Source organism: Chiloscyllium punctatum, chromosome 22, assembly GCF_047496795.1.
Source record: "Chiloscyllium punctatum isolate Juve2018m chromosome 22, sChiPun1.3, whole genome shotgun sequence".
In the NCBI taxonomy this organism is placed as follows: Eukaryota; Metazoa; Chordata; class Chondrichthyes; order Orectolobiformes; family Hemiscylliidae; genus Chiloscyllium; species Chiloscyllium punctatum.
Genome location: NC_092760.1, coordinates 45,993,830 through 46,016,543, shown reverse-complemented (window position 1 = coordinate 46,016,543; position 22,714 = coordinate 45,993,830). Strand labels below are relative to the sequence as shown.

Below are 22,714 nucleotides of genomic sequence, written 5' to 3'. Positions count from 1 at the left end.
ATTGTCACAGGTGTCTTGTTATAAAATACAGTGAGAAATGTTGTATAGTATTGCCATGCTTCAGCACCATCTTAAAACACAGAAAATTAAACCAAAACATGGAATAAGGCAGAAAAATGAAAAAAAAGTATCCAACTTTACAGTCCTTGTTGAGTGCTCCATCACGGCCAAGGGCCTAGTGACCAGGCAACAGTCCCCTTTGCTGCACTACTGCCATTGGAATGAACATCACCAGTCTTTGGCGCTATCAAGGAGTCCTCACTTTGGGCTTTGCCTCCACCGCAGCCCACAACCTGCCGAGTTCCTATTCCAGAGGCACCGTTACTGCCACAGGCAAAGACCTGCCGAGTCTCTGGGCCCACGTTTCCAGCCTACCGTAGCCAGGCGCCATCACCACTGTAGCCAACACTCCACTGACATCACTCCAGCTTCCCCACAATGTCAGAGGATGAAGAAAAGCAAAAGGAGGAAGAAACAGACAAAAAAAAGGAGAGGGAGAGAGAGGAGTCGGCCAACCTGGAGCATGCATTGGCTATGTTTCCATAGAAAAGATTTGGAAATAGTGAATCAACTTTCCCTATTAAAAGCCAAAACTGTGCTTTCAAACTTTAAAAAGCCTTCCAGATTGAAATATGTTTTTCCCAAAGACTAAATAGAAAGAAATTTGTTACATTGCTTGGTAATCAAAACAAACCTGCAGCATTTTAGGAAACACTTTACTCCCTGTCGATGTAATGACTGGGCACCAGAAAAGGCCAACACTAGAAATAACTGACCACAGGATGAGCATGCTCTCAGTCATGAGCCAGAATTTACCATTTTTCCGTTTTAATTCAAGTGAAATGGGCCGTTGAAGCATGGTGTTAGCTTACTATATGTAGGCACATTACAATGTTTGAAGTAAGTGAATAAAGCAATCTTCATCTCTCCAAATCTCCACTTGGCCTTCCTTCCAATAAGTTTAATGCAAACAACACAGATACGTGATTTAGATTGGCTCCTGTTACATCTGTTACAATATTGCTGGAGTTTTCCTTATCTATCCCTCCAATAGCGTTGCACTAATTCTGCTGATTGTCACTGATGTGTGACAGATTAGTTTACTTTCAAAAAAATCAAGGGAGGGTATATTTTATTTTCCAACTGCTAAGCAGAAGTTGTCAGAAGGGTGTTGTAGGTATTCGTTGTTCTGTCAAGTCAGATTTCATTCGTTTTGAATGGGACTGTCCTGTGTAATATCTGTGGATGTGTTCAGTGGACCAGCTATTTACGTGTTATGCTGATGACTCAATACAGATTAAGCAACAATTTTGCCAAATGGTGGGAAATATGTGGAACAACTTGAAAGTTCCTATCCCCTCCCTCCCTGACAAGCTGCCCGTCAGTCGTAATCTATTTCATGCTTCGCTTGTGATCACTTCCACCTTTAAGCCTTCTTGACCCTTGCATTCTCATCATCCGGATGAAGCTCGGTTTGAACTGGAAGAGGAAAGTATACGTTCCGTAGCTGCAGAGAGCGCGCTTCGCTACCACGGTTTTCCATTTAGTAGTTTTATTACTCTAGCTGTCTGGGTGCTAATGGAAGAGCCGAAGGGGAAGCGGCAGAAAACCTGCCTACCTATCTGCTCCTGCCACCATCCGGTGTCTGGTAGCCAGGTGAAGCAGAACTACCCAGCCAGTGTGGAGGAGGCGGTGTGCGGGCTCATCACCCTCTACTTCGAGCTTTCCTATCGTTTCCAGGCTCTGGTAAGGCGCGGGGGGTGTGCTGAGGTTGGGACTGGTTAAGGGTTGAGCAACATAACCAGATGGGTCAGAAGCAAAACAGCTCCGGGTAGGAAGAGCGTGTTCAGCAAAGGCGAGAGGTGTTGGACACTTATAGTAGACTTAAAACTTTGCTTTCTCTCCACGGACCTCTTGAGTTTCTCCAGCAATGTCTGGTTTTTATTCCCGGTCTTGGGAGAGATGTGTACTTCCTCGATGCAGATTGGAGTTTAAGTACTCAGGACCAAACGATTAGTTGAATCCGTGTCGCTGAGGGTCACTCCTCTGATGTTGAAGGGGTTGGGGTGGGTGGGAGTGTGGTGGTGGCAATGGAACCTGCAATTGGGACCCTAATTAGTTCCGGATCTAGAAACACAGGGATTTGAAAAGTTTTATAACTTTTAAGAGTTTGTGTTCCTACTGGGCGTAAATATTTATTTTAAAACGTGGCTGCCATGGGAAATGTCAATGACATTCCTGAGCTAGTAAAGAAAAACTATTGTGAATATGAAAAATGTGAACCTTTTTATTTTAATTCATTGAGTTAAATATATTAACAGCGTGTGCTATGTACAGTATTGAAGATGTCTAGATTCAACAATAAAATTGCCCTTCCCCCAAAATACACACACATATAGAGTCATAGAGATGTACAGTATGGAAACAGACCCTTCGGTCCAACCCGTCTATGCCGACCAGATATCCCAACCCAATCTAGTCCCACATGCCATCACCTGGCCCATATCCCTCCAAACCTTTCCTATTCATATACTCATCCAAATGCCTCTTAAATGTTGCATATGTATATATTTTAAATCTCTAGATTCCAGTATTAAGGAAATTTTTTTTGCTGTCTTAATGCTATTGACTTCTAGGGAGGTTAATAAGAGAAGTTTGACCTTGCCTTGATGTGTCACTTCAGTGCTAATATCAGGGTTTACAAAATGCCCAAGAAGGTCCTTCAAGTTTCCTGAGAACGATAAATTGCTAAATATTATAGAGAGCATGGATCACACCACATGCCGTCTCAAAATATTTGCCTGTGAGAGGTGTCCCTCAAGTGAAAGAAAATCAGTAAGAGGTCCAGATACTATGTAAAAACACTGCTTGTTTCTGTACAAGTACAGTGACCAGTCTCAGATTTTGATACATTATAAAAGTACCCAAGTGTTAATGAGATGAAGTCATCAATATTTTTTATTGATTAAGTGTTATGATTATTTTTATTCACAGTTTGATTATAGTACGATACAAGAGGCCCTGGCACACACTGTATTCTTTGGTCAGAGCTTCAGTTATTGGGGAGCTGTGGATACTGTAAAGTTATGGCAGGCTTTTTCTTCAGTAGAAATGCACTGAACTGGAAATAAGTGAAGGCGGTTTGAAAAATGGAGCAGTTCAGTAATGTGTCTACTGGAGCATTCCAGATTAGCAGTCTAGGATTGGCTAGTATTTAATTTTGAAAATATACTACACTACTGCATTTGTTGAGTGTATGGGAGGAGCTAAAACCTAATGAGCCTGCCCCTATGACAGACTCATTTACAGCACAGAAGGTCACCATTCTGTCTATCTAATCTAGGTTGGCTCTCCACCAATCAATCCAATCAGCCCATTTCCCAGCTCTAACTGCATAGCCCTGCAAGTGTTTTCTTTTCAAAGCCCATCAGCTTCCTTTTCAGATCATTTATCATCTCTGTTTCCACCACTTCCATGGGCAGCAAGTTCCAGGACATTACTATCTACACTTAGCGATTTAAACTAGCAAGTACTTTGGTGTTAATTTTGAGTGAAAAATCAATATTAATTTAAAAGTTAAAATTCTACTACAAATATAATCCAAAGGCTGATAGATGCATATGGCAGTAGTTAGTGGGTAGACCTAAGTGAAGTTGCCTTACTCATCATACTGGTGCTAAGTCACGAGAAAAAGTTTGCTAATTTTTAATTTTATAGGGCAGGTGGGAGCAACTTGAGTTTAAAAAGTGTCAAACAGATTGGAATTCAAATCGAACAAAATTCTGAGGAAGGGTCACTGGATCTGAAAAATTAACTCTACTTTCTCCTCACAGATGCTGCCAAACCTGCCGAGTTTTTCCAACAATTTCTGTTTTTGTTTCTGACTTCCAGCATCTGTAGTTCTTTCGGTTTTTAACATTTATTTCAAGATGCTTTTCATATATAATAATAGCTAAAGGCAATATACTTCTGAGACCATTGAACTGCACCTTAGAAAACATTAGGACCTTCAAAATTGGAGGACAATTAGGGAAGTGTAAGGCTGGATTATCAGTAGTTCAAATTCTCTGCGAAGACCTTTGCTGTCAATGTCATTACAGTGGGTAAGCTCACTACCATGAGATCAGTTGTGACCTAATGCTCAAAGATCCATACTCCTGAGTCTTCTACAGGGGTCCTGACAAACTGTGTTAATTTGAGGGACAGATTACCACCATTACAACATCAACATAACAGTTTTTAACATAAAAGAAATTGCCTTGACAATTGGAAGTCAGGTTTAAACAGGAGTGAGAGAAAAATTGGACATGTACTTGAAGATACAGTCAATTCTTGAATTTTAAGGAGAATTTGAAGGTGAGTAAAGAGATGCCACAATGTAATATGTGGACGGAGGCAGGTGAATGAAGATTTCTTACTATCACAAGTGGAAGAAGAGGGAAAGAGATTAGACCAGAATCAAAGAACAGAGGAAACAAATAGGGAAGTAGGACTTAAGGGAGAAGAAACAACACAGAGGGATGTGTAGGCCTTGGGGAGGAGTTTGAAATTAATACATTTGAGAATATGAGCCAGTAGAGCTGAGAAAGGACAGGACCTTTTGGTCAGAAGAATGTCATCTGGAACAGAATTCAGGTCATATAATATTATATGAGTTGGAATTTATGATGAACAGAAATTCCCAGGTGTATTCAGCAAGGTTAAGTAAGAAAGTGGCAAAAACAGGGTTTTAGCTGAAATAGGGGCACAATAGCATCAGACAAGACATTTCAAAAGTGGCATAAAGTAATCTGGTCACTCTGAATGTCAAATTTAAATGCAGCTCAAGATGGAGTAAATGTGGGGAAGTAAGTAGCATAACGGTAATGTTACTGGAGTAGTGTGGTCCAGGTTAATGCTCTGGGCCATGGGTTCAAATCCACCAGCATTCTGGGATTGAAGGCTCATTTCAGTAATGGTGGACATTAAATTATTATCAGTTGTCATTGAAAACCCATTTAGTTTACTAGTGGTTTTTAGGAAAGGAATTCTGCCATCTTTGCCCAGTCTCTTCTCCGTGTGATTATGGACCAACAGAAATGTGCTTAACTCTTAAATGTCCTCTGATATCACTGATGACCTAGGAAGGCACTTAGTTGAAGGAAAATTAGAGACGGCAATCCATGTCAGACATCACATGAAAGAAAAGAAACAAGTTATATTTTAGATGTACAAAATATAACTTGTCATTATTGTCATTATTTCACCTGTATGTCCTGATTTTATTAGGGAATGATTTTCATTACTTGTTAAGCTGTTTCCCGCTTACATTTTTATTTTGGCATGTTGCCAAGTGCTCCCAGCAACTATCAAATGATGATGTGATGTCACAGCAGCTCCCACCCAGCATCCTCTGCACAGTGTTCCTGATCAATGCTTTCTGTTTTTATGGCTTTCACTAGTGAAAGTGCATTGTGAGATTACGCTTAACTTTTATCATGTTGAATCCACGTAATCGTTGCAACCCTGAATGGGAAGCACATTGCTAGTGCAAATGTTGAAACTGCTCAATGTAAATGACAGAGTAAAAGTGTGATTCTCAATGTGAAATTAGTCATAATTTAGTAAAGTAAAAGCGGTAATCGTGCTGTTAACAGCATTTGCCATCTTGGATTGCTACTACCAACCATTTGTTCCATCCTGCAAAAGAGCAATGAGTGAGAAAGACATACATGTTCTGCTGCATTCAACACAGAAGATAATGTGGCAGCACAGTGAAGCAGTTTAGATAATAAAACACAGACTGGCAATGTGGCTTGGTAGTCTTTATGAGAAGAGCACACCAATCAACCTTGTCTTTATCCAGTGAAGGGTATAAATTTTTATGAAAACATCAAGAAACAAGAGAGAGAGCTCGAGTACAAGCCCCAGGGAGAAACAAGAAACCTCTGATGCAAGCCATGGCTGGTTTAATCATTTTATAGCATGAAACAGCTTTAAAAACGTACAGAGAAGCTGCACATGCTGCTAGTATATTCCCAGAGAAATTGTGGCAGATTAGAGGACAGGACTACAACCCTGGCTGAGTTTTCAATGCAGATAAGACAGGTCAGTATTGGAAACGAGTGCTGTCCAGAATCTACAACTCCGTTAATGAAAAAAGTGCTCCTTGCTTTAAGGTTTTGAAAGAGCACCTTGTTCTGTTATTGTGCAAATGGCACAGGAATCTGTTTGTTTATCAAAGTGAGAACCCAGGACAATGGAGTGTTATAGGCGACAGTGAGAATTGCAGATGCTGAAGATTAGAGTCGAGTGTGTGGTGCTGGAAAAGCACATCAGGTCAGCCAGCATCTGAGGAGCAGGCAAATCGACATCTCAGCAAAAGCCCTTCATCAGGAATGGGACGTTATGTCTAGTCTCATCTTCCTGTCACCTGGGATCGCGCTGTAAGGCATGGATAACTAGGCAGATTTTCTGTGACTGGTTCATGGACTACTTTGTGCCAAGGATGAATAAGTATCATGCCAAGGAAAATTTGACAGTTAAGATTCTTTTCATTTTGGACAGAGCGCATGATTTGAGTTATGATATTTTTTAATCTAAATATTAAAATGATGCCCCTGCCTCCACAAACGACATTCATCATTCGATGGACCAGGGTGTCACAGCGAGATTTAATGTCTACTGCCTCTGTAAGACTTTCCAGACTGTTATTGAAAAATCAGATGGTGAAGGGAATCTATCTGAAAATGATTGAACATTCTGCATCCTGTTAACATCATCAGTGATCCAGGGGATGAAGACTCGATTTGTTGCCTGTACAATGGAAGAAGTTGTTCCCGGGGACTGAACAATTTGGTTGGTTCCAAACCGACCACTGTTCTTATTGAGTTTGTGAATCTGACATAGTAGGTGAGTTGAGAGGTTGGAAGGGATGATGTTATGTAGTTACTCAAGTCCTATTCAAAGCTTCTCAGGAATGAGAAGATGGCAGAGCTGGATGTACAAGCATTCAGTGAAGAGCCATTAGGTAACAGAGATGATCGCTGCTGGAAGGTGAAAAGGGGCTGAGCATAAAGTATCTGCACGTTGTTTTCAAACATGTTAATGAGACCTTGCACATCCACGATTATCTGGCAGGTCACTCAGTCTAACTGGCACAGCTTGTATATATCAGCTTGTCATGTTACCAAATGATTTACGGTGCCAAGCTGTGTGAAAGAAAAGAGTCATCGCTGGATGTTTTCTTCAAAAGAGCAATAACCCCTGAACCTGTCAAACCAAAGCAGTCATGGAAAATGAGGCCACTCAGACCTACAAATGAAGAAGACAGGAAAAAAGAAGGCAGAAATAAAGATGAATTGAAGAACCAGCACCTCATCCACTCAAACTCAGCATGCCAAACCAGTCACTTTTCCCAAGTTAAATATTAAATTATTTTAAAGCAGTTTAAAAAAACTGTTCAAAAGTTGTGTGTAGAGTTTATGAAAATGAAGAAATAATGGTGTAAAAATCCCCAATTTTCACAACAAAAGCGACTTAAAGAATTCATCTGTACTTATTCTCCCTTAATTTTATTATCTTTCTCATGGGAAACAAATCCTCATTTCTCACTCTTTCATTATTTGATGGATTTCTCTAAAACGTATCTGGTATGAATAGTGAGGACTTGCAGTACACCATGAATTTGGGTTTAGGCAATGATTCAGGAAGGATGATGAACTCAAGAATTATAATAAGTACTGTTGGATCAATGCAGTGTAGATAAACAGTCATGTGAATTACTTTAGAAAAGAAACAAAAAGGATGGTTCAGTGGTTTGCACTGCTGCCTCACAGCACCAGGGACCTCGGTTCAATTTCAGCCTTGGGTGACTGTATGAAGATTGCACATTCTCCCTGTGTCTGTTTAGGTTTCCTCCCAGTCCAAATATGTACATGTTAGTTGAATTGGTCATGCTAAACAAATTGCCTCATAGTGTCCAGAGATGTGCAGGTTAACCATGGTAAAACTGCCATGTAGAGTTTTAGGGATGGGACAGGGAGGGTGTGGATCCGGTTGAGATGCTCTTTGTAGGGTTGGTTTAGACTTGACGTGCTGAACGGCCTCTTTCTGCATTGTAGGGATTCTGTGATTCAAGGAGAAGTCAAAACATCATTAGAACGTTATGGAAAATTGAGTCTGGTGAGGATTGGGGTGGAGATGGGAAATAAACTGTAGTGTTGTGAGTTTGAAGGTTGGGTTGAGAGTAAGATGTAAATGGACAGGAAGTCTGGAGGGATTAGGAAGACTTGTATTCTATTTTATTACAAGGCCTAGTTTTCATCACAGCCCTTGCTTACATACATTGTTTCTTCAGCCTTAAATGTATAGGCACTACAATCTCCATTATTTTCCTCAAATTTGTCTATCTCATCATTTTACTTAGTCTCCGAAACCCCCTCCAGCCATATATACATTCATTTAATTTTACTCTGACAGTTTTTATTAGCCTTTCTTTCCATTTTACCACCATTTCAGCTTCACTATCTGGACTGACCTTGCTAAATCCTCTCATCACTCCATTTTTGGCCGGTATTAAAGGCCAATCTTATCAAGCAAATTTTCCGATTATGTCTTATGATTCATTATTCTGTGTTTGTTGCTTCATTTTATTCTCTGCAAAGTGCCTTGTGACAGATTCTGCATTTCAAGTTATAATTTGTGCTGTTAATATTCTTAGAAATGTTGTTATTTTGATGAAATGTTTAACTAAAATCCTGTCTTACTCTTTTGCTAATATGAAAGATTCCAGAATCCAATTCAAACAGAACAAAGTTCCTTTGAGTGATATTACCCCTTCAGTCAACATTGTCAGAAACAGTTTACTTAATCATCAATTTCATCACCATTTATGAGACCTTGTGCAAATGATGCCTCACATGCCTACATCACAACAGTTATCATTTTCAACGTAATTGCACATGTAGCACATTGCCATATAAATACAAGTCTTTGCCTCTTTCTGTACCTAGCATATTACCTGACAATTCTAATTATGGGGAGGGAGATAATGTATGATGTTCAGCCCCTAGAATTGTCTACAAAATAGTGTGCCTATACAGAGGAAGTATCTGAGTGCCAAAACAACAGAACTAACTGCTTTCCCAGTCACCAATGACTGTGGCATTTTCTTGACTATAGGTAAAATTACCTAGGTTGCACTTATCCACAAAATACAGATCATATTGACACAGCTTACAACAGCACCATCACCAAACATGGGACTGGGATATCATAGCAATTACAGAAACATGGCTCAGGGATGGGCAGGACTGGCAGCTTAATGTTCCAGGATACAAATGCTACAGGAAGGATAGAAAGTGAGGTAAGAGAGGAGGGGGAGTGGCATTTTTGATAAGGGATAGCATTACAGCTGTGCTGGTGGAGGATATTCCCGGAAATACATCCAGGGAAGTTATGTGGGTGGAACTGAGAAATAAGAAAGGAATGATCACCTTATTGGGATTGTATTATAGACCCCCTAATAGTCAGAGGGAAATTGAGAAACAAACTTGTAAGGAGATCTCAGCTATCTGTTAGAAAAATAGGGTGGTTATGGTCGGGGATTTTAACTTTTCAAACATAGACTGAGACTGCCATAGTGTTAAAGGTTTAGATGGAGAGGAATTTGTTAAGTGCGTACAAGACAATTTTCTTATTCAGTTTTTGGATGTACCTACAAGAGAAGACCATAAGACCATAAGACCATAAGACATAGGAGTGGAAGTAAGGCCATTCGGCCCATCGAGTCCACTCCGCCATTCAATCATGGCTGATGCGCATTTCAGCTCCACTTGCCAGCGTTCTCCCCGCAGCCCTTAATTCCTCTAGACAACAAGAACCTATCAATCTCGGCCTTGAAGACATTTAGCGTCCCGGCTTCCACTGCAAAACTTGACCTACTCTTGGAAATAAGGCAGGGCAGGTGACTGAGTTGTCAGTGGCGGAGCACTTTGGGGCCAGCGACCAAGATTCTATTAGATTTAAAGTAGTGATGGAAAAAGATAGACCAGATCTAAAAGTTGAAGTTCTAAATTAGAGGAAGGCCAATTTTGACGGTATGGGCAAGAACTTTCGAAAGCTGATTGGGGGCAGATGTTTGCAGGTAAAGGGACAGCTGTAAATTGGGAAGCTTTCAGAAATGAGATAACGAGAATCCAGAGAAAGTACATTCCTGTCAGGGTAAAAGGATATGCTGGTAGGTATAGGGAATGCTGGATGACTAAAGAAATTAAGGGTTTGGTTAAGAAAAAGAACAAAGCAAATGTGAGGTATAGACAGGATAAATTGAGTAAATCCTTAGAAGAGTATAAAGGAAGTAGGACTTTATTTAAGAGGGAAATCAGGAGGGCAAAACGGGGTCATGGGATAGCATTGGCAAATAGAATTAAAGAGAATCCAAAGAGTTTTTACAAATACATTAAGGAAAAAAGGGTAACTAGGGAGAGAATAGGGCCCCTCAAAGATCAGCAAGGCGGCCTTTGTGTGGAGCCACAGAAAATGGGGGAGATACTAAATGAATATTTTGCATCAGTATTTACTGTGGAAAAGGATATGGAAGATATAGACTGTAGGGAAATAGATGGTGACATCTTGCAAAATGTCCAGATTAAAGAGGAGGAAGTGCTGGATATCTTGAAATGGTTAAAGGTGGATAAATCCCCAGGACCTGAGAACTCTGTGTGAAGCTAGAGAAGTGATTGCTTGGCCTCTTGCTGAGATATTTGTATCATCGATAGTCACAGGTGAGGTGCCGGAAGACTGGAGGTTGGCAAACGTGGTGCCACTGTTTATGAAGGGTGGTAAGGACAAGCCAAGGTGGTAAGGAACTATAGGCCAGTGAACCTGACCTCGGTGGTGGGCAAGTTGTTGGAGAGAATCCTGAGGGACAGGATGTACATGTATTTGGAAAGGTAAGGACAGATTAGGGATAGTCAACATGGCTTTGTGCGTGGGAAATCATGTCTCACAAACTTGATTGAGTTTTTTGAAGAAGTAACCAAGAGGATTGATGAGGGCAGAGCAGTAGATGTGATCTGGCGTTCGACAAGGTTCCCCATGGGAGGCTGATTAGCAAGGTTAGATCTCATGGAATACAGGGAGAACTAGCCATTTAGATACAGAACTGGCTCAAAGGGAGAAAACAGAGGGTGGTGGTGGAGGGTTGTTTTTCAGACTGGAGGGTTGTGACCAGTGGAGTGCCACAAGGATCGGTGCTAGGTGCACTACTTTTCATCATTTGTATAAATTATTTGGATGTGAGCATAAGAGGTACAGTTAGTAAGTTTGCAGACAACACCAAAATTGGAGGTCAGTGGACAGAGAAGAGGGTTACCTCAGATTACAACAGGATCTTGACCAGATGGGCCAATGGGCTGAGAAGTGGCAGATGGAGTTTAATTCAGATAGATGCGAGGTGCTGCATTTTGTGAAAGCAAATCTTAGCAGGACTTACACACTTAATGGTAAGTTCCTAGGGAGTGTTGCTGAACAAAGAGACCATGGAGTGCAGATTCATAGCTCCTTGGAAGTGGAGTCACAGTTAGATAGGATAGTGAAGAAGGCATTTGGTATGCTTTCTTTATTGGTCAGAGTATTGAGTACAGGAATTGGGAGGCCATATTGCGACTGTACAGACATTGGTTAGACCACTATTGGAATATTGCGTGCAATTCTGGTCTCCTTCCTATCGGAAAGATGTTGTGAAACTTGAAAGAGTTCAGAAAAGATTTACAAGGACGTTGCCAGGGTTGGAGGATTTGAGTTATAAGGAGAGGCTGAACAGGCTGGGGCTATTTTCCCTGGAGAGTCAGAGGCTGAGGGGTGACCTTATAGAGGTTTACAAAATTATCAGGGACATGGATAGGGTAAATAGGCAAAGTCTTTTCCCTTGGGTCAGGGAGTCCAGAAATAGAGGCATAGGTTTAGGGTGAGAGGGGAATGGTATAAAAGAGACCTAAAGGGCAACTTTTTCACACAGAGGGTGGTACATGTGTGGAATGAGCTGCCAGAGGAAGTTGTGGAGGCTGGTACAATTGCAACATTTAAGAGGCATCTGGATGGGTATATGAATAGGAAGGGTTTGGAGGGATATGGACCGGGTGCTGACCAAGGGAAAGTTGAGACCAATATGTATCTAACAACTTGTAGCCTAATTAATACAACATAAAATTATTATGATTGTTAAAAAAATCTATCATTACAGCCTAGAATAATACTGCGCGTGTTCCTCGAGGAAGTTTCCAGACTCAGTTATCTTCAATTACTTCGTCAGTGGCTTTTCCATAACAGGTTCAGGAGTATGGCTGTCCACTGATGATTCTAAATTGTTCTACCACAGTTCTGTTGCTGAAGTAGCCCACATTAGCATATAATTCGAACTGAGTAATATTCATGCTTAGGCCGATAAATTACAGTTAACATGTACACAATATAGCTAAGCGTTACAGCCATAGAGTCGTGTAACAGGCCCTTCAGTCCAACTCGTCCATGCTGACCAGGTATCCCAAATGGAAATAGTCGTACTTGCATGCATTTAGTTCATGTTCCCATAAAAACTTTCCCTATTCATATTCCTGTCCAAATGCCTTTTAAATGTTGTAATTGTATCCACCTCTACTACTTCCTCTGGCAGAACATTCCATACACATACTACCCTCTATGTGGAAAAAGTTGCCTCTCAAGTCCCTTTTAACTCTTTCCAGTTTAACCTTAACCCTGTGCTGTCTAGTTTTGGACTCCCTACCCTTGGACAAAAAACCTTGACTATTCACCATACCTTTGACCCTCATGATTTTATAAACCTCTCTAAGGTCACCCCTCAGACTCCTGTTGCTCCAGGGGGAAATGTCCCAGCCTATCCAGCCTGTCCTTATAACTCAAACTTTCCAGTTTAAGCACAGCTATTTCCAGCAAAAAATCCAAACAGTTTCCTTGACGTTCATTGGCATCAACGTTTTAAAATTCTCATTGTGACCATCTTGGGAGTTTGCAGTAGACCAGAACAGTTTTATTGGGAGCAATTGAAGCAAAGGTTAGATACTGTTGAAAAAGAGCTAATTTCCTGGTCCCTCAATGATTCTGCACTGTCTATATGGCTGTGTGGAGGAATATTTACAAATCCTTGGACAGATGCAGCTGCACCAACATTCAAGAAGTTTGACATATCCAGGACATAAAGGTCTATTTGATTGCTGAAATATATAGAAATAAGCAATGGAACAGGAACAGGCTATTCAGACCTTTGAGCCTGCTCTACCATCTAGTTAGACCATGACAATTTATACTTTAGATCCACCTACTCACTGGGTTCCCTAATCATGGATACAATTAGTGAATAAAAAATCCATCAGTCTCCATTTCTAATCTTTTCAAATACCTAGCTTCTATGGCTTTCTGGAGGGAAGAACTCCAGACTGCACACATCTTGTGTCATTACCTGTGATGTATCCAACCTCAATTTCTCTTTGTTAGCAATTGATTGATCACGTTTTTCTTAATACTTTGATCTAGCAATGTTATAAAATTATGCAGTCAGTGAAATAATGGCACCAGGAGTTTCCTTACTCCTGGGTGTAGACAAGGACACTGACACTAAAATCAGGTGATTTTAGTGACCATCACTCACTCTGTTTGGTGTTTCCCCTTTATTCTAGGCAGAGATCTTTGAACAAGATAACATTGCTTTGCCCAGGGTTTCTGGCTATTTCCGGCAAGTAGCTGAAGAGGAGGAACAGAATGCAAAAACCTTAATTTACTACCAGAAGGAGCGAGGTGGTCACTACTGCACCAAGGACATTAAGGTATCACCAAATGTTTGACCAGCTCGGAAGTGAGTCAGCAGCAATAAGATTTTCTGACCATACCGTAGTATACCATGCCAAGAAAAATACACTTATCCAAAAGCAGTTAGATTTGATATTGATGAATCAATTGGCAAACATGTAATGTGACTTCTGATACATACAATTGTCACAGTATCAGCCAGCTCAAAATTTTATGCAACTGAAGAATCTTAAATGTGATTGGAATAGTGTTAACGGTTAACTCATAAATTTGCGGTCATTCGAAAAACATAGCCAATACCAGATTGAAATCTTTCATGAGGCATTGCATTCACTTGCTACTGTAATTTTTTTTGTGATTTTGAAAGTTGATTTAGGCAGGTGACTTTTCCTTGAGAGAGGGAAATCAATGAATTATCATGTAAATGAATTTGTGGCATACAAGTATTTTCTTATTAGCAAGTCCGGTTGCTGGCCTTTAGGTCAAATAGATAAATTAATTACACAAACAAGCCATAGGTATCGATGAGATATATATTGTGGTGCTGAACCCCATCAAAAATTGTTGCCTTATTCAATAAGGGGACAGGTTGAGTGAACCCTGCAACTTTATGGACATGGGTGGAAAGTTTTTTTTCCAAACCTTTTGCAAATAACTTCAAATATAATAAAAGTACAAAAGCTGCAGTTTGAAATGTATATAAAGAAGGCTATGATGGTTATTTTATCTAAGCTATTTAATAATTCTGAATTTCAAACTGGAAAAGGTTCAAATAATGTCAAACTGTCAGCCAAACTCAATGTTTATTTATTTACTTCTTACCCCATCTGAGTGATTACATGTGACTGCCATGCACCATAACAGTTCAATATCGACTGTTACTGACAAATGATGCTATCAACATTAAGTGTTGAATTCTATTAAGACCTGTAGTCGCAGTCATGTCTTAATCAAATTACAGTCCAATCTAGCTATGATTGCATGTCTGTGTAGCAGGCCTTATGCATTCAGTCTGTAGGTATTAACAAGAATGTTGGAGTACCAATAGAGACGTTTGACATTAACATAGCCTCTTCCCTGACCGCTTTATGTGCCAGACCGGTTGACAACCAATGAAACACTTTCTAAGCATACTCACTGTTGTAGTACGGTCCTGAGACATCCGCACCAAATATTTACCAGAGGTAAAGATACACAGAGACAAGCAAAAGAAAAGGAAACTTACATTTATACAGCACACTTCATAGTGCACAAGCACTTGTTATCCTATGATGTCGTACAACTTAATTAGCAATTATGAAGTGTAATTAGCAATTATAACTCATTGTTATAATGTAAAGAAAACAATAGCCAGTTTGGGCACAGCAGAATCAGCAATGTGGTAACGATCAGGTTGTCTGTTCTGAGCTGTTAATCAAGAGGTAATATCATTCAGGACATGAGGAACACTTTTGAAAAGGTGTATTGGGATCTCTTATAATGTAGCACTCCCACAGTACCTTAGTGGAATGCAAGAACATTGTTAATGGCTCCTTGGTGAATTTCAGTTGGATTCATTGCAATGGTCCACTAATGAAATATTCAGAGTACAAGGGTTTTTTGACTTTTCTCAGAGATGAGGGTGGAAAAACCCCTTCCCTGACACTTCATCTTTTTCACAAGACCTTTTCAGTATTCCTTTTTCCTTCCAGAAACCCAGAACTGAGTCAGTCCAGAACATCTGTCAAGCGCTGGCTCTGGCATTGCGCCAGTGGAAAACTGTGGCAACATTCTTGGAAGAATTGTGCGCACTGGGCAAAAGTTGCACAGACCCTCATACCACCAGCTTCATCAGGAAACAACTGCTTGTCCCCAAAATCCAACAAATCAAAGTGGTCAGTGATTTGATCACCAACGCTAACCGTCTGGGTTGTACAGATGAAGGGCAAGTTAGCTTTGGGGAATACCTCATTGACCAGCTGCAGGAAGAGTTGGAGAAGCCACCTGCCTGAGGTGGTCATCATTTGTTTTATATTCCACGAACCAAACATCACACCTTTTCTAATTGCATTGTATCAAATTCACTCCTTTAAAAAGATTCTCCCTTTTTCTAGGTTAAGAATTTAAATGTTCTTAATAAAAAGAAAGAAATAACATTTTATATTGTTTCTGAAAATAGATATGTCATGGAGAACAGAGTGAGTATTGTCCACTCCATTGTGCACTGCACTTTGTACTATTTCCCAACTTTCCCATACAGCTGTGTAAGGAAGGACAGGAGACCACTTACAAAGAGTATTTAGGTACAAAACTCTCACGTTATTTCTTTATTAATAATAAAGAATAGCTAAAGGTGAGAATATGATTTTGATTCAAGCAATCCTGTTTGTTTTTTAAAGTGATTTGTCCTTTTACCCAATACATCAGTTGTGTTAAATTCTTCCACTGTATCACTGATTAATATCATCCTCGCCGAAAACAGGAATTGTACAACTTTTCCATCTATAAAACTGACTAACCAGGAATTTTTTGTGGTCTTTTACAATGACTCCTTTTCTTTCCCATACAATGTGGATAATCTTCGTGAAATCACGATGTCAAAGAATTATTTCCACTTTTTTTCGTGCAACTACATGCAATTAGAAAACCAAGACTTATTGAATCTATATTATCTGAGGGTAACTGGGCCCTAAACGTTAATTCTGATTTCTCTCCACAAATGCTGCCAGACCTGCTGAGCTTTGCCAGCAACTTTTTTTTTTGTTATCTGCAAAGCTTATAGTCCCTACAATGAGCAGTCGAAGGGAGCAAACACTCCTCAGTCTGTGTCCACATGGTGCTCCAGTATATACTCCGTGCTATTGGTCACACTTGTACTACACTGATGCCGCTTCCTCGAGTTTGTTTCCATTTAAGTTTAGAAAGCCATCCTTTATTTTGATAACAGCAGTATAGCCACCAGGGTGTCTGTTAAAGGACTGTGCAATGCTGTGACAGCGCCTTTGATCGTTTTCTTTCCTCTAATCGTGCTGGGGTTAGGTGAAGTGGTCCTTAACGGTAACCGTTCTGAATGGCGTTGAGCTGTCCTGCACTAACTATTGCAATTCATAGCAGGGTCTTCCATGAAAAAAAAAGACATTGGGTTATATATAGAGACGGGATATTCACTAAGCTGTACCAGTCTGAGTGGGGGTGGGGAGTGGCGGTGGAGGGTTCTTAATGTTCCCCCCACCCCGCGGGAATTTCTCTCTGTGGCCCACGGAGACCGACAGTAACTTTTAATGCTGGTTCCAAAATGCATTTCCAATCTCTCAAGACAACTGAAAATATCGTTTTATAAACCGATTAAAAATTCCAAAGATTCTATGGCAGTATATTTTTTTTCCTTTGGAAGCAAAGATATTGAAATCTATTTTCTAAATATTTTTCATACAGCATTTTTTATTTAAAAAAGGATATTGTTACTGTCTTGCTTAACAATCAGTTGAAGGACTCGGTTTAGTATTGGTCCTGCAAACTGTTCAGTTGGATCTGGTTCACAATATATTCCGAGTTAGCTGTCAATGTCCCATGTCAGTGTGCCGATGAATGGTGTTTCTAAATTGCTGTAGGTGGTTTGCTTTTGCACGGGTGTGCTGATCTCATTGTTTCACAGTAGATGATATATCTCATGGATCTGTGCCCAGAATCAAATAAAGAAATCTGGGGAAAAAAAGAAGTGTTTTACTCCTAGTTTGTGTTGCAAAATCTCGGATGTCGCCCTGAAGGGCGCACTTAGCGCGCTTAACTCGCATTCTGTTCAAATGTTTGTTTTCAGAACTATTTCCCGGCCTTCGGTTTTGATCTCTGAACGCCCGCTACTCGCATCATGGTCGATAATCGGAAGACGGGTCAGTGAGGCCGAGGTGTGACAGCCACACCCCGCACTGGGCGGTTCATGATCCCGGTTGCCTACCTCCCCACTCCCCGCCAGCGCGTTGCTCCCTTCCCGTCCGGTCAGTTGAACCCTTGGGAAAGCTCCGGGAGATCGCTCCGTTCGTTTCAAAATGTCAAAGATCTCCCCCTGACTTTTCTGTGTAGAAAACGGTGCAAATTTTCGGATCTGTCCATGGGGGGGGGGGGGGGGGAGATGTTAAGCAATTCCTAGCAGCTGTCAGAAAGAGAGATCGAAATGTCCCACATTGTCAGTTTAAATCCGTCTGAGACCTGGGACGGTCCGGCTGACTGTCTCACTGTGACACTTACCTGCTCTTCCCGGGAGTAGTCCCATTGCCAGAGAATTTTAGAATTAGATGCGAGCGTTTGTGACTGCAATGAAAATTCCTTCACATTCTCAAGTTGACCTCCCTCCCAAGCCGCTGGATGTATCGGAGAGTGACCCAGAAACTCTGTGGGAAAGGGGAGAATTTCGAGAAGGTTTTGAAGAAAGAGGTTGAAGGTGAACGAACTGTTAAGAGAGAGGGACTGCACTGCAGAATGGAGAGAGAGAGAGAATTGAAGAGGTTTGAGGCAAGTAGACAGAGACTATAACAGGAACATTTTAAACTGTGAGAGATTGGGATTGGAGGCATAGATGCCAGGAAATTGGGGAGGGTGGCAGATTTTCAGGACAGACCCCGAGTCTTGGAGCGGGATAAGGACCAGCCGCGGGCCTTAGTAACTGTCCTGTGTACTGGTGCCTCGTCAGGTCTCCGGACGAGTGTCAGCCCAGCAGCTGAGCAGCCGGTATCTTTGACGCAGGGTTGGGTTCGATGGAAAGTAACAGCAACGATCTCATTACAATTCTTCAGTAGAGGGTTTGGTCAACACAGTGTCCCGAGAGAAACAGTGACACAGTGATAGGACAGGGAGCTCAGCTCAGATATATATAAAATCCCTTCACTTGTCAATGAAAGGCAACCAGCAAAAACGTCCCTTAGAAGACCAAAATTTATAATGACGTCGCTCATTTAAAAAAACTTCCAGAAAATTGATAAATAGTTATACGCAATTTTGGCGTGGCCAATGCTTTTTGGGGGATTCTAAGCGGTGTGTATAAGCAGGGCTTGTTGACAAGAGGTAATTAGGATAGATCACTTCGTCTATCGGATCCATCCACCTTCTGCAAAGCTGGAAGAGGAAAGATGACACACACACAAAGAGGCAGAGGTCCAGAAACCTGTGTCAGGTTACTGGCGTGTGTGGCGAGAAGCTGTCGGTGCTGAGGCAGGTGGAGTGAGGCCGCTTTGAACTAAACATGCAGCTCCCAGCGACAGTGTGCTGTTGAGCCTCACATTGTGCAGCAGACTTGCATCCGGCCCCTTCACTTCATCAGAATGTTAACGAGGTAACAAAATAAAATCGCACCGGTTGATCACTTTCCAAGTATCCGGTTAGAATTTGGCAAGACCATGGGCCAATTCTCCAGAGAAATAGAAAATACGGGTTTCTGCTGTCACACAAGCTGTCACAAAAATGTCATTTTTTTTCTAATGCCTAAATCTAGTTACGAAAAAATAATTTTAAAACATTGGTTCTTCACATGGCGACAATATTGCAGCCAAGAAGTGTGGAAATGAACGAAAACTACATATGGACGAGTGGGATCTTTAAACTCGAATAGCAGCAGCCGAGGCAGGTACATCCTGCAAGACAGAACGGGCAATGTAACTTCCATGGACCGTTTCACTAATTAAAATCGGACTACGCTGGGTGCTGTCTTGTTTGGGAAGCGCGCCTAAAATGTTGAAGCAGCTCCGGCTTCCGATTTGACTGAACCCAGTCACACTGTTGATTTCGTTCACATCTTCAACGAAAACACGCCGAGCCTTGTTTTTTCATTTGTTTTAAAACCCACGCACTGGGCAAAACAAAACAAAACAAACCAGTTCTGGGCGATGTTTAAAGTAGAACAACAGACTCAAAAAGATAAAGGTAAAAACAGAAAAAGATAAATACAAAAAACACAAAAGGAGGGATGCGCGGCGAGTGGTTAACGAATTAGCATTTAATCTAGGATTTGTCAGGTTCCGAGGGGAGGGGGCGGGAAGGGTCTTGTGGAGAGGAGAGGATCCTGTTGCTGGTTCTGTGCTAACAGTGTGCGGACTGGCTGAACCAGCCCGAGCTGCGCCAATGGGAAATAGGCCAACCCCTATGAGAGTATGCAGCCGTACAGCGGGCAACCAGAGCTCGCGATTGGCTCAGGGACCAGCTTGGGCGTTGAGGGGATTGTGCTCCACAGCCCACAAAGTTGGGAATAAAAAGGGCAAAACTTTCACTGGACACAGCACAGGTACTGAACAGTACGAGCGTGACAGCAAAGGTCCCTAAAATCAAAATATAACGAGAGAGGTGGGGGGGAGCTCCTCTGTACCCAAGTTGATTAGGATCGGGCCGTCCCAGGATGGAGATAACGGACACCTCCCTCTGCTCCTTCTCGTCCGCCGATGACTTCTACGATGACCCCTGCTTCTCGACTTCGGACATCCACTTCTTCGAGGACCTGGACCCCCGGCTGGTCCACGTCGGGCTGCTCAAACCCGACCAGCTGCCCACCGAGGATGAGCACATCCGAGCGCCGAGCGGGCACCACCAAGCCGGCCGCTGCTTGCTCTGGGCATGCAAGGCCTGCAAGAGGAAAACGACCAACGCCGACCGCAGGAAGGCGGCCACCATGAGGGAGAGGAGGCGCCTCAGCAAGGTGAACGAGGCGTTTGAGACCCTCAAGAGGTGCACCTCCACCAATCCGAACCAGAGGCTGCCCAAAGTGGAGATTCTGAGAAATGCTATCAGGTACATTGAGAGTTTGCAGGCGCTGCTCAGGGAGCAGGATGAGAACTATTTCACAGTCATGGATCAGTACAGTGTCGACTCCGATGCTTCCAGCCCCAGGTCCAATTGCTCGGATGGAATGGTAAGATACCTGTGACATGTAGAGAATTATTTACACTGTATCAGACATAAAGTGTGAGGGAAAGGAGTAATATTAAGCCAGACAGTTGTTTCTTTCCTAGTGAAAGATAGATTTCGTTGCATTAAAGTGTTTCGAAGACTTTGATGATTCTGGATAGGTAGACCTTGTGAAGTCGAAGTCGTTTGACATTCCTTGCATCTCAAATACTCGTTGGAGAGTTTTAGATATTGGATGACAGACCTTGCAGACTGTTGTCAGTATTTCAAATCGAGATGCAAGAACGGTTTGGCTGAGAGTTGACTCCCACTTTCCACGGGAGCTTGAAAGCTCGACTCAGAAAGGGAGTGAATGGGGCAGGCCGCACACACCCAGAGTACTGTGACTGTGACTGTGACTCTCTCTCTCTCTCTCTCTGGTTCCTCATGTTGGCTGTGTAGTTGGATTGCAGCGGGCCCACGTGTACGAGGAGACGCAGCAATTTCGAGAACAGCTACTTCTCAGAAACGCCAAACGGTGAGTGAATGTGTTCACTGGAGGGTGGGGGTGGGGGGTGGGGTATCACACCCGCAAAGAGCACAGCAGGATCCCACCCTGGGAAAGGCGTCGCTGAACGCAGTAGGTCATCCCAACAAGCCTACATGTACCGAGCTGTGTTTTACAATGTTTACAGTTTGTAGAGAGAGAAAAAAGAACAAAACTCTCTCAGTGTGAGACTCCTGACAGCTCACGGAGATCGAAATGATTAAAATAGTTTGACGGAAAGAATACAAACCAAATGTGGGATATTTCTCAATGTGCTGCAGCAATAGTTGCGCCCAGTGTCATACACTGCACCGCCCCCCCCCCCCCCTCCCCCCGACGCTTTATGGCCTTCCCGTAATCGATTGACCAAGTTGTCAGCAGTTAATTCGTTTCGCTATTTAACGAATGGTGTGCATGTTCCTGTTGCGCCTCGGTGTAAGAACAAGACATGGATTTTCTCCCGGCCGTCACTAACTATCTTCTGATAATGCCCATTGTGTTTAGATTCGAGAACTGGTAAAAGTTCCGTTATTTCAAGCCTGGACTGTCTCTCCAACATTGTCGAAAGGATTTCCACCGATCGGCCCACCTGTTCCGTTATGATCGTCCCTGACGGAACCATGGGGACCCCGTCATCTCCCAGTGACACTTCCACTTTGAACGAGCCCACAGCCATCATCCCGTCACCGGAGACCTGTACCCGCACCGAGATTCAGACCGAGAACCCCATCTACCAGGTCTTATAACGCCTGATGACAGTCTCCTGGCCCGCTTTGTACCTTGAGGAGAAGGATTGAAGGGAGCCTCAGAGGCACCCAATTCAGAAGATGTTTCATAGCCAAAAACAGCTAGTAATCCAAAAACAGACCACTTGGCAAAACCTCCCACAAGTACTAAAGTCTAACCAATTACATATTTCATTACTTATCTGCATTTAGGAACAGAAATGTGTTTTTTTCTTTACTTTTTTTGAAATGCATCCGAAGAAACCAAAGATAAGTACAAAAGATCATGTGGACCACTTTTTGTAAAGCTTTGTGTATACTGTAAATAAGAGTTGTCTTTTGCCAATCCGTTGAAATATTTAATGTCGCTTGTTTATAGAAATGCTTGGTTTGATGTGCCAAACTAAATTTATATATTTATATATTATCAGTGTGAATGCCAAGACTGTTTCAAGAAATACGAAATAAAATAAAGGTATTTATAAAAAAAGTTTCAGGTTTTTTTTGCGCTGCTTTTAAGCCTTTGGTCGGCGGCTTGTTCCTGGCAGGAAAATTCACTGTCAGTTTTTGGTTTTCAAATTGTAGAAAGAAGCGGAGATTTTACCCATAGAGGCGTGTCTGTTCCACTGGTATCACTTTGAAACAGAATGAAACAGTTTTTGAGTTCGACCCTCGTCCCTGAAACTCAAAACACACAAACACAGCTTCAAGGTCCCAGATCATTTCAATCAAACCAACCCCTTAGTGCAATACCGGGTGCTGTCAGATATTACAAACGCTCACCTGTTTT

At 41.9% G+C, this 22,714-nt stretch overlaps 2 protein-coding genes across 2 annotated transcripts; both read left to right on the top strand.

The window, feature by feature from the left end:
• Positions 1-1,410: 1,410 nt before the first annotated feature.
• LOC140493603 (ferritin light chain) lies at positions 1,411-16,898 on the top strand. Its single transcript, XM_072592220.1, has 3 exons — positions 1,411-1,746; positions 13,677-13,823; positions 15,498-16,898. The coding sequence occupies exons 1-3, from the start codon at positions 1,579-1,581 to the stop codon at positions 15,795-15,797; spliced, it is 615 nt and encodes a 204-aa protein (XP_072448321.1). The 5' UTR covers positions 1,411-1,578; the 3' UTR covers positions 15,798-16,898.
• A 3,017-nt stretch (positions 16,899-19,915) lies between these two features.
• Positions 19,916-22,414, top strand: myod1 (myogenic differentiation 1). The gene is made up of 3 exons (XM_072592219.1): positions 19,916-20,677; positions 21,115-21,190; positions 21,704-22,414. Exons 1-3 carry the CDS (start codon positions 20,168-20,170, stop codon positions 21,943-21,945), a joined length of 828 nt encoding a protein of 275 aa, XP_072448320.1. The 5' UTR covers positions 19,916-20,167; the 3' UTR covers positions 21,946-22,414.
• Positions 22,415-22,714: the final 300 nt, after the last annotated feature.